Source organism: Bactrocera tryoni, chromosome 2 (genome assembly GCF_016617805.1).
Source record: "Bactrocera tryoni isolate S06 chromosome 2, CSIRO_BtryS06_freeze2, whole genome shotgun sequence".
Classification (NCBI taxonomy): domain Eukaryota; kingdom Metazoa; phylum Arthropoda; class Insecta; order Diptera; family Tephritidae; genus Bactrocera; species Bactrocera tryoni.
The window spans coordinates 3,141,430-3,154,722 of record NC_052500.1 but is presented as its reverse complement, the minus strand read 5'-3'; the positions used below and the strand labels follow the sequence as shown (position 1 = coordinate 3,154,722).

General features: G+C 41.6%; 1 protein-coding gene across 1 annotated transcript; it reads left to right on the top strand.

The window, feature by feature from the left end:
- Positions 1–209: 209 nt before the first annotated feature.
- On the top strand, positions 210–3,956 carry LOC120769101 (protein sister of odd and bowel). The gene is made up of 2 exons (XM_040095962.1): positions 210–2,666; positions 2,805–3,956. The coding sequence occupies exons 1-2, from the start codon at positions 838–840 to the stop codon at positions 3,283–3,285; spliced, it is 2,310 nt and encodes a 769-aa protein (XP_039951896.1). The 5' UTR covers positions 210–837; the 3' UTR covers positions 3,286–3,956.
- Positions 3,957–13,293: the final 9,337 nt, after the last annotated feature.

Below are 13,293 nucleotides of genomic sequence, written 5' to 3'. Positions count from 1 at the left end.
CCAAGCCGCCACACCAAGCTTGTTAGCGCGCCACCAGGATTTTTACGTGTGATCTATTGACGCTTCAGTTGCGGCAGTGCGAAACCGCAAACGCCAATAATCTCAGTGACCACAAGGCTGGGCAGCGATTGGAGGCGCAAACGCAGATGCAGCTGGTGCAAAGTAGGAAGTAAAAATATAGATAATTGTTTCGAAGACAACAAAAAATATTGGCACATACATTACAACAACAACAAGCTGCTTCCAGCGCACAACCTTCTTGTTGTTGCCGATCAATTTGTTTGCTAATATGCCAGCGGTTTTTGCTTGCCTTTAGCGCTGCGCTTGCAATAGTGTCTCGCTACGTTCTTGTTGTTTTTGTACGAACGTCAAATTCGATTTTTATGACTTTTTGAGCGCGTGACTAAGCGGTGATTTATGGTGGCGTGTTGTTTTTAATATTCATACTCTCGCCGTGGCATCCACAAGCGAACGCAGCAGCATGCCAGTGGAGGAGTAATACGAAGAAGAAGAAGACGAAGAAGCAAAAGAGCAACAGCACCAACAACAGCACAACCATCCTCTCCACCTAACTTTAACGGCTAAAAGAACGTAGCGCTAGTGGTAAAAGTCATATTAACAATAAACACAACAACAAACACGAAAAAAACAACAACTACTGCAGCAGCTATCACAGCAACTGCCACATCATCGATAGCCACCAGCAAGCTGGTCGTTAGTTTGCGTAGGTGCGCTTGCGCAGCAACTGGCAATCACTAAGCAGCCACGGAGACAGGCAGCCAGCGAGTTAGCCAAGAGTTCGCTGCATATTGGGCGATATCCTGCTGCGCGTGCGCGATGGACTCCTCCACAAGCCCCAATGCCGCTGGCAACAGTGTGCAACAACAACAACTACAAAACCGTGTTAAACAGCAACTGCATATGAAGCAGCAGCAGCAGCAACAGCAACAACAACATGCACAGCTGAGACAGCAGTCACAACAGCAATCACAGGCACAGCTAAGTATGCAACAGGGTCAGCAACAGAAATTACCACAACAACAACAATTGCAGAAGTTTAAACAGCAAATGCAAACACAGCGCCTACAGCAGCAACAACAACAACAACATGCGCAATCACAACAGCGACATGTGCATGTGCAATCATCAACGGTACAATTTCCAGCTGCAACAACAAGAACAACGAATGCTGCCGCCACAACCGCTGCCTTGACCACTTTGATTAAGGAGGAACTGTGCGCCGCCGAGCTGCATGCCACTTCCGTTGCAGCGGCACTTGAGCAGCAGCAGCAACAACAGAGCAACAGCAACAAGAATGCGCACAGCGCCAATAACACCAACAATAATAGCATTGCCGCTAGCAGCACACATGGCCAGAAAACGAACTCTGCGCCGAACTGCTCCACCTCCGCAACGATTTCTTCCCCAACCGTGGCGGCCTTGGCATTGGCGTTGGCAAAGGATGCAAATGGCGTCGGCAGCGAACCGCAGCTGCAGAGCAATCACGGCCTCAGCATGAGCACACCATCCCCCCAACAAGCGTCAACGCTGCCGTTGAGTAAATGCGATAGCGGCAACAATGGTGGCAACCAGAACAACAACAATGTCAATAACAGCGCCAACAACAGCAGCGCATCAACGCTGGCAAATGTCTCAACTACGAATGACCTCGCCGCCGCGGCCGCAGTAGTGCTCTCCTTACAGGGCACCATGGTCAGCAGCCTACAGCAGGCCGCGCTGCTACCCGTCAATTCACCTGCTGCAGCGGCGCTCAATCTGCAAGCGCTGGAGTCGTACTTGGCGCTGCAGCGCATCACCGGCAAATCGGATGTCTTCCGCTTCAATACCATAACCACCAACAACAACAACAGTAGCAGCGATGGAAGTGGCGATGGCGACACAAGTGCCAGCTGCGCCACCACTGGCATCGGTGCAGACGAAACCAGCAACAACAACTATAGCTTAACAACAACGGTAACCACTGCAACGCAAGCGCAACAACAACAGCAACAAGAGCTACAAGCTGTGGACACAGCCAACCTATGCCTTGAGGCGTCCAAAACGCAACGCAACACCAACACGGCAAATGCTATACAGACGCTGTTGCAAAGTGCGGGCGCCACCGGCACTGACCTCTCCACCAGTGACCTCGGCGATTGTGACCTGCCGTTGCTGGACGGCGAGGAGGGACTGTCGTTTGAGGCTGCTGAACTCGAGAGTAGCTACAACAACTTCATATTCAACACCAATGCGTTCAACTGCCTTAACCAGCAGCAACAACAACAGCAGCAGCTGAACACACAGCACCAACAACAGCAATCCCTATCGGCTGAGATCGAATCGATTTCATCATTGCAAGCCACCATGTTCCAAGACAAGCTGAACCATCAACAGCTGGTCATAAATGAAGGTGCCGCAGCCAGCGCTCTGAATGAGGCGAGCGCCCTCAATGCTGGCAGTGGCAGTGCGGGCGGTACGGCTGTTGCTGCCGCCGCTGCCAATTCACAGCGCGCCAAAAAGCAGTTCATTTGCAAATTCTGTAATCGCCAGTTCACTAAGTCCTACAATCTACTCATACACGAGCGCACGCACACCGACGAACGACCCTACTCGTGCGATATCTGCGGCAAAGCATTCCGTCGGCAAGATCACCTCAGAGATCACAGGTAGGCAGAGTTCTGCGTTTAATGACCTAAACTATTAAGTTTCGTATATTTATTTAAACTTTTTCGTTATGTAATAACCACACTTTCGGCATAACAATTGCAATTTCTATATCTTTCACCCTTATTCTCACCGCTCAGATACATTCACTCAAAGGAGAAGCCCTTCAAGTGCGCTGAGTGCGGCAAAGGCTTCTGCCAATCGCGCACCCTCGCTGTACATAAGATTCTACACATGGAGGAGTCGCCACACAAATGCCCAGTCTGCAATCGTTCCTTCAATCAGCGTTCGAACCTAAAGACTCATCTACTCACGCACACCGATATCAAGCCGTACAACTGCAGTTCCTGCGGTAAGGTCTTCCGACGTAACTGCGATTTACGGCGCCACAGTCTCACACATAACCTCGCCGGCATGACAGGCAGCGGCTTGGGACCCGGCAACGAGCATCTACTCTCACTACCCGTCAGCGTTGCGGACATTTTCCACACCACCACTGGCGGCAACGGCGGTTCCATATCGGCGTCACGTAATTTGGATGCGAAGACGGTCACACTGTTGCCCGCTTGCACCAAAGTCGGTAATACGTCGTCCATAGATCTGATCGCGGTGACTGATTAAGTGATAAGGTGCTCAAGCAAGGGGAGCACAAAACATTTGGCCTTATATTTGTGATCTACACTATATACTACGCAGGACTCTGGTTCGTTTACATTAATTAGTGGGTGTGAGAAGCTGGAAAACAGTTCTAAGTGCACTTGTACCCGAGTGGACATTTTGATTTGCATTTAACTTGCATAGTTTCTTTAAGCATATTTTTCGCGTACTCACTTATTGATATATATATATATTCTGGATATTAATAGCTTAACTTTAAGTCTTTTGCGATTATTAGGCTTCCAAACAATCTTATCGTTCCAAACGTTCGACACATTAGGCTAGTGCAAATAGGTGTGCGCTCTCAGCAGCGCTTCACATATGACAATACACACACACTTAGGCATATACTATATATACTTATACTTGCAAAGGCATAACTAAAATGAACTTAGCATAGCGTCCATATACATTAAGTAACTAGCAAAGTAAGTTTAAGTTTCATTTTTTTTATTTTTCGCTTTCGTCTCTAAGGATATCGCAAATACTACTCACACATACATACAAAAAAACACATAAATAAAAATGTTTAGTATTTTGGTATAAGTATTCCGGAATTTACTATCTGTGAAGTTGCATTATCTGTCCGATTTCGTGTATTTGAATAAAAATCTAACTTCACACATTGACTTGAACGCCCTTGAATTTTCATTTACTCATTTTGTTTTCTCGTTTCTATTCGTGCCTATATACATACACATATATGTATATACAAACATAGGTGTGCTCGCAGTATATAAATAACTACCTTTTTTAATGGGGCAGTAAGTATGGGTTCGCATTAATATCTATAGATTACACCAACATGCCGACAGATACACACACACATGTGTATATATGCATACATGTATAAAATTAAATATATATATACATATATACATGTATATATATATACATATATACATATGTACATATATGTATGCATGTATATATTTTGGTTTAGCTGCTTGAATGCCTGCGCTTATCAGTTGGCGGGCGAGCGAATGAGTTGATTTAGATATGCCGACAAACTGTTTGACATTCGGCGGTAAACAATAGTTTCTACTAGCATTTACGCTGAAACTTGTCGTGTTTATGGGAATATTTTCCAGCACTCGATTAGCTATTTGCTTTCGTTTACTAAACACAAATAAATATTTACGAAGATTAAAAGGAAATTAGTTGCGGTGAAAAGCACCGCATACTCGTCTGCGTGTTTGTGTGATTGTAAATCAACGGCGTGCGTGTTACCACCAATAGCTTCGGCTTAATTATATGAGTGTAATAGGTATATGAATTTATAGAACTGTCAAGTCCCAGCTGTAAATTCCATGCAAAGCAATTTAGTTTATAACTTTTCAATTCTTTAACCCTTGTGTTGTCGAGGTGCCGAAATAGTGCTCTCAGTAAGTTTGAGGATGGCTGAGTGAAGGAAAATGATTTCAACACATTTTTATGAAGGTAGCCAAAAAAATAGCCAGAGCTTTCTGTATTAAAACGAATTTTTTTTCTTTAATAACTTCATATTTCAACTAAATTGTATTATATCTTTTCTGTTTGGTGACATAAAGTTAGAGTTGTATTGATTTTTATTTGATAATATTATTTAACAGATACTGTGGGATGATTAAGTCGAAGAGACTGATCGAAAATACGTACTATACTCGGTCAGTTGGCAATATAAAATTTTCAGAAAGAGAGATCATCAATCTTTCCGGTTCGAATAAACACTCTGTAGATTCCATTAAATGAACTAATTCGAATACTTTAACTTAGATGAAGATTCTATTAGTTTTTAAGCGAACTGCATATGAAACATTCATAAAGATATCTGACCGAAACCCAAGGAACACATTGTTTCTATCCAAAACGTTGTAAGGGATTACATGGATTTCACGTCTTCAACAAATAATATTCTCTTATTTAATTCTACAATATCTCTAGAATATTGTCCTAAATTCTTATCTTGAACCGAGTTTTAGAGATACAGCTTCGAAAAGATGCGTGCTCGAGGTCAGATATATAGTCATATAGCTGAGTATAGGTGTATACAGTTAGAGGGCCGAAAAAAGCAAATTTTCCAGAATTTTTTTCTGAGTAAAGATTTAAGTTAATTGATCCAAAAATTTATTATAATATTATGAAGTCTTTTAATTCTATTTTAAGGCTAAGATTTAGTCAAAATATTTATTTTGAAAAGAACTACAGCTGATCTCCGAGAGCTCCTCTCAAAGTAGAAGTTTTGCGGTGACCACTATGCCTCTGAGCTGGATGCTCTGAAATTAAAAAAACTATACAGATTTCGCTTAAGTAACCTTAAAGCTAGTAATTAATCGATAATAAGCAAAATAAAATTTTTGGACGAAATGGCGATTTCTAAAAAAACTGATTTTTGACCAAAGCTTGCGACTTAAATTGTTTATTTAAAAAGAAATATTTATTGAAAATAAATAAATCTTCGATTAGTCATTAAAAAATATATTTAACAAGCTCGTGTTAAAATTTGAGACTAATCGTTTTAGCCGTTTTCGAGCAACGTTGGTCACCGACTTTGAAAACACCACTTTGAAAAAAAGCGCTCTGTGACTCCGGCTTTGTACTTTTTCCAAGCACTCTGAAACGCCTTTACAAATTTGCATGTAACTTCGAAAATATTTACCGGAATGATTTGAAATTTTCTGTAAGTGTCCTTAAATATATGCACATTCAAAAAATAGAATTGAAGAAAATCGTTTTTTTTTAATTATAACTGTATATAACCCCTAAAATCTTTAAACGCGTTTTCTGGAAAATGTTTCGAGATATAATTACGAAGTTTTGATGAAGAATTTTTTTTTTCACCTACAGCGATAAAAAAAAAGTTTGGAAATTTTCATAAAAATTTGCATTTTTTGTAAAAAATCTTTCACTTTTTTGTTTTTTTTTTCTCTAATACCTTGCTTCTGGTATTAACAAAAGCACATGTTTATTTTTTTATTTTACTTTTGATAATCCTGTAAGAAGTTCTGCTGTCAACACGGTGGGATCTTTTTTCCGAGGGACTGCCGGAAATGACGTTGTAATATCCCAGTTTTGAATATTTTCCGTTGAAAATTTCATCAAATCTTTGCAAAACCTTTTAAATAATAAAAAGTTTGAATAAAATATTTAATTTTGTTTACGAAAAAAATATTGAATTTGGCTCGACGAAACCCACACAACCCCTAAATCGGAATATAGCTACCTCATTAGCCAAGTATGATTTTCTATTGGTTCATTTCATAGAACAACATGTTAATATGTGAGATTCTGATTTTTTCTCTCAGCACAGTGTAGTTAGTTTAGTACCAAAATAGCACAAATCGGTCCTTCCACTTCCCATTTTTATAATTTGTACTGTATGTTTAACTTTGCGTTCTCTATAGGACTTTATTGTTGTTGTAGCTACAAAAGGTATTCCCAAAATTGTGCTGAGGAACATTGTCAAGTTGGCACACCTTGACTAAATAAAAATTCAGTTCCAATCTGGTTTTCTACATCCGAGAGCCATTGATTTCCGGGGTCATACTTTGAGTTAGACAATTTTTACAAACCTCTTAATTTTTTCAATTTACGAGATTAGTATTTTGTTTCGCGTGTATTTAATGCCTTTACTTAGTTATAAAGCAAATCCCAAAAAATCGCTTAGAACACACTAAGCTCATAGAAAAGTGCTCAGTAATCGCTAAAAATAAGCAACATTATTGCATTCTTTATTCTTTGATATTCATTGCTCGCAACTTCTTTAATTATTTTGCCTGAGAATGAAAGCTATTTTACATTAATCCCTAAGATGACACACTACAATAACTTTCGACTTAACCAATAAATTTCCAAGAACCCATAGTTTTTATTACCCTTAAATTCGCATAAATCCCAAAAATTCCAAGGAAACACAGCTTGCCTCGAAGCTTAGACGCACAAGAGACATTTGATGTCGATATTTATAATATGCACTTAGGGGCAATGTCAACACTTAAAACTCAATTAACGCAATCTCATTAGCCACCAACGGAATGAAGGTGAAATCTCCACCAAACATACCAACCTAATACATCAGTTACCCACATGAAGTTGAATATGACTATAAACACGCATAAAACTATTTGTGGGGGCGCTGAAGATCAAAGGTGTCGTGCCACCAACGAGGGGGCGGTCGGAGAGCCATAAGGAAATGGTGCAATTGGGAATTTATTGGTTATGTTGATCCACTTCAGCGCACGTCTCATTCATATCTCTTTTATCAGATTAGCCGCCATCACCTATAATTTGCCACGACTGAGGCGACTGCGCCGTCGCTGTACGAAACGCTGCCAACGTCGCCGTTTACGCTGTAATTTCCGACAACGGCGATCTTGTCTATATGACATTAATGACAAATTGGCGGCACAAAAGCCTTTGAAGTTTGATTGTTCAGCACCTAATCAAACGGGCTGCTTGTTTGCTTACCGATATGCCGCGCAGCACCGCCGCAACCCGTTTACCCCGCTCAGCCGTACAACTAGGCGACTTGCCGCACCTACCTACACCGTCGAAAGCGAAAGCAGCGCAGTTGCTGGCGCTGCCTAGAGCCAGAGCATACAAATTACATTGGTAAGGGCGCGCGCATGTGTATGTCAGGCGTTGCAGCGCCGTGCATGTGTCACTCGGTCGTCATGTGTCAATTACAATTGACATTTGCCGGTGACAGCGGTTAACGCGTTGCCCAAACACCAGCGCCGCGGCGGTTTTTTGTTGGCTGGCATTGGTGTTATCAACGCTCGCGGGCAATAATCGGGCGAGATAAGCTGCCGCGCTATCTTATTAGCGCTTGTTTAATGCTTGCGCTTAGTACGGTTGTTGTTGCTGTTGCCGTTTCGGGTCTTTTTTTCAGTTCGCTATTTATAATGTAGATATTCGCTTTGCCTTTGTCGTCGGGCTGTTGCAATTGCTGTCATTGGATTGTTTACATTTGCGCGTGCAATAAAACGCCACATCAGATCGCTTTAGCCGCCGCAATGACTGTTGTTGTCATTTCTTGTTTCCACAGCACAGCTGAAGGCCGCAGTGTTGCCACCTGGTTTTATTATAGTTTCACTACTAATTAGGTATATGAGATGAGTGCTACTTTATTTCCAGGATGTTGGGTTCGTTGCCTAAAATAGATATATTTTAGTTATATGAGTTTACTATATACAAATGTATATCTGTCCTCTTTACTGCACCTCTCTGTTCATTTTGCTCTTCTGTTTATCTTCTGCATCTATCACTCGCCTAGAAATTATTCGCACAGTTCTTACACCAACACATACAAAACATACTCATAGAGATAGCTCTATTTCATGTACGCGCCGAGCGTTTATAAGGCGTAGCGAATTCTCAAAATTGAGACGCATGTCTTTGCTTAGCTAAGCTCAGTCAGCTTATAACTTAGCACATACTAAGTAAACATTCCTAAGAATATACTTAAATGTTGCTATGTGCGTTTGAAAGACACACATTTTTGATGACTTTACTAACTATTTAAGCGAGAAATTCAAGAGTGTTTGACAAGCGACTGATTGTCTGACGGCGCAGCGCTCATGAGCTTTTTAGTTTGCCGTTTATATGTATATGTGTGGATATGTCAGTATATGTGCTTTACAATGTCTGCCGAAATGTCTGCCGCTTCCGTCATTCCATCCAGTCCACAGCTTATCCATGCGCTCACTTCAGGCGCTCCCCTCTCCCCTTTGTGCATATTTATCTCGCTCTCTTTTCTAGCTTTTTCAGACACCATTTGAAGTGGAGAAGTTTCCGCACGGCTCTTTTACCTGCCTTGTGCTAATACAGCGTCAATTTTAGGGGCCGTAGCGCATCTGCTTACAAGAAAACAGCCATTTATTGTGTAAGTGCCTGCGCGACAAATTTGAAAGTGCTGCGAACCCTGTTGGAAAACGTGTAACGGGTGCTTAAGCTGTTAGAAAAATAGTTCTGTAATTAATGGTAGGACTAGTATATGGTGGATGCATCAAAACTTCCCAGCCAAGCTCTCCCAGTTTTTGTCGAGTCATCAAAGATGTGTGTGGTCTAGCGTTGTCCCGATGGAAAAATACTTTCCATAAATCAGTTCTGGCCGTTTTTCCGATTGCTTGCTTCAATCTCATCAGTTGTAGACAGTAAAATGTAGAATAAATCGTGCGGCCAGGATGGAGCAGCTTACAGTGGATGATTCCTTTCCAATCCCACCAAACAGTCATCATAACCCTTCGAGGCACCAATCCTGGCTTTGCGACCATTTCTTGAGCTTCACCACGCTTGGACCTTGACCTTTTTCGCATATTATTGTCACATTTGATCCACTTTTGTCTCCAGTTACCATTCGCTTCAGATATGTTTCGATTTCATATCGTTTCAGCAAAGAATCGCAGATACCGAGCTTTTTTTTTGTAGCCCGCCCCTTTTAAATAGTTCGAAACCATTTGATGATGAATGTTAAGTTCCTTAGCGATGTCATAGCTGCTTATGTGACTGTCCTGGTCAATCTTTTCCATAATTTCATAATTTTTTCAACGATAGGTCCACCAGAGCGAAATACATCTTTCACATCGAAATTTCCAGAACGGAAGCGGGCGAACCATTGTTGTGCTACACGAACTGATAGAGCATCGTCTACGTAAACTTCTCAAATTTCATTGGTGGTTTTCGTAGCAATCTTCTCTTTTTTATACAAAAATTTCAAAATATAGAGAATTTCTTCATTGTTTTCACTCATTTTTGAAGAGCTGGAACTTATGTTCAACTTCCCAGAATTTTTCTTTAAATGAAGCTTAAAATCTCCCTTTCCAACACTAGATGGACTATGACACAATGTGATTGGTAGCACTTGAGATATACGACTGCAACGACATCTATTGACAAAATACGAAAAGGTTTTTTCGACTACCCAATATATAGTATTAAACTGCCAGGCATGAATATATTGAAACTAAACCTCAGCTCAAAGCTTACTTTCTAAATTTCTAACGAGTTAATCAAAGGTTGTTAGATGCTTCTAAAATATCTCATGGGGTGTTCAAACGCTCATCGTATTCGTATTCTTGCCTACACTCACTGGAAGTGCCAGCGTCAGCGAGCCATAACCTTGCACCCTGTCACAAGAGTCCAGGGCCACGGTGTTTTATTTGTGTGCTTAAGCCATGTCTATTTGTATGCCCTGGACAAATATGCTGAAATGTAAAAGCGTATTATGTAAATAGCGGTATATATAAAATATATACCATAAGCGTTTGTAAGCATGGTTCTATTAAGAAAAGAAAACTGAATTGCTGGTGGTGCGCTAAAATAGTGCCGACAACTACGACATTTACATTCCCAAGCCTTTGACGGTATGTCAGTTGTGGCAGTTCTAGGAAATACTATTCCAATACACAGCTCAGCTACATATCTTCACGAGCGCTGCAGCTTGCCGCTTCTTATTCTATTTTATTTTTTATTAGAATGCAGCCTTAGCGTCTTCAACGGCTGTTTCGTTAAGGCGCTGTGCCGCAAAGCCACGCCTCACGCATGTGTGATGGCGCTGCGTTGAGCGCAAACGCGAACGCGGCGGCAAGGTGTTGAAAATATTCGCGCGCCTATCACACATGACGTGGCAGATGCAATGGCAACAATGTGTGGGCTATCGATCATCTCGTTTATGAACCTATTAGGCTGCAAAGCAGGCGCAACAACAACAGCAACAGCGAGATGAATGAATACAGCCAATGCCAATTGCCACTCGCGCGGCTCTTCAAAGGCAATGGCAAAAGCGGTACGACACACATTTTTTTACGCGGACCTTCTTACTTTGTGAGCGCGCGCGCCGCACTGCCTTAGTTTGCAGACTTTATGACAAACGCCCGCACGCCCCAACGCGCTGTCAAGTCCGTGCGCGCTTAGTCCAACTAAGCAACGCCATTGAGCGCTGATGTTGTTATTGTTCGTGTTGCTTGTCGTGGTCGCTTACTGTCATAATTATTAGGCAAACACAAATAATGAATTTCATAATTTTCCCATCAACCAGCGCGCGTAAACATCCGCGCCAACAACGCGCAACAGCCACCTAACCAGCGCCAACAACAATAAAGTCGACATGCAACAATGAGGTGCTCGAGCCTAAAAAAAGACTCGAAAGGCATGCACAGAAACAAAAGAAGAATCACCACAGAGAACGCATTGCGCTGACCGTCCGACTGGACGTTGCTGGCAAAGTGTGAAATTGCACCTATTCGCACAACAACAAAAAAAAACAATGCAAACATAAACACCAGCACCGGCAGAGCGATAACGCCACGCATATAACCAACAAGCGGATGAGTGCTACATGGCACCGGTGTATGAAAAATGATGAAATGCCTATGTTTGTGAGGGGTATATTGCAGGCTGAGCGGCGCTGTTGCTAAGCGCGTCTATTCATTGAGCAGCTATGGCTCGTCATGCCGTTGGCCAGCTTGTTACAGTTTAAACTTTGTGTAGACACGTTGGTTAGCGCAAGACATCTGTCCGATCATTCAACGAAACTTACCATCGATTAGCCGATGATCGGTTCATACGTTCACTTGCAGAGTTGAGTTTGTTTGCACAGCGCATGTAGGGCATACATTCACACATTACATAAATGTACCGCCTTTACGTTGACTAGGTCTCACACTGACCAATATGTATTTAGCCATAAGCGCACTGTGGAGCAATTTAACATAGGAGCGGTTGATAATCGTGATTGAATGTGGCTTAAAAATTCTTTTGAGAGCAGGTGTGACTAGTGGAGCGAAAAATTTCATAACGGCAGTCAACGAGCTTCCCATTATGGTCATTTTCAGCATCCTCGTCGTTCAGATAATAACCGATCGAGAGCAAATGATTGGAAAAGTTTTTAAATAATTCCTAACAACTTGAGTTTCAAACAAAAATATTTCAAATCGCAAATACGTGACTTTCCACACGAGTGTTGACAGCTGGTGGGACAAGTACTCTACGTTTTTATAAAATCCTTTGATATGTAAATAAAAATTAACTGCGAATCTAATACGAGCATAGCTTACTGTCTTCTCTAGATCAGCTTATGGTTATATGTGGAGTCAGCAATTTTCAAATAATTATTCCGAAAACTATAGCAAACCTCTACAGTTAGTTTTTCAACCACTGTACACTCTGTAAACACAAGCGGGCGGTGCGCTTTGGTCTAGATATTATTCTTTAACGGCTTAAGATAAATACACAGACATTGTAAAGTGAAGTATTTACATACATACCCTGTAAGAAAGCTCGAACTGATCACACAAATCTATACATCTAGGAACCAGAGTTCCAGGCATGAGTCGTGAGAGTGGTAAATTTCACTAATTAATAGCCTCGACATATGGCAGCGTTCGGCTGTTTACGAGAGTTTCAAACTCGCATAGCTGCCGTCTGTCACCTACAAATTTGGATCTGATTAAGTGCGCAGTTAATCCGGATTAGCGCTGCCGTCTGTCAAGGCTATAAAAGGGTAGTAACTGTCTTCGATTCGCGAGGCGTTACTCTCCAGCAAATCGAACAAACTAAACCGATAGATTGAAAGTTTCAGGCAAAAATCCACAACTGGTATTTCTTTTTCTGTCAACTTTACTTTAACTTTTCTCTACAGGGTGCTCGACTCGCACTCACTGCAGAACGCGTAACTTCGATTGTTTGTGTGCAGAGTAAACGCCTGTCATGTGATGGGTATAATTGGTGTTTGATTGTTGTAATTGGTTGCAACACAGGAAATAAGTGTGTACCGATATCAGTGAGCCGCTTAACGATTGACAAACTAACCGACAACGATTCAATAATAAATAAATTGTAAACAACAAATAAATAAAGAAAAGTGAGAACTTTCTTTACCAAAATTTGGATATAACCTTAGTTTATGAGCGAAAAAATCAACAAACAAAATGTGTGAGGTTGCCAGACGCGGCAACGATCGATATTTTTGCCATGTGCAGCAATTAACGGATA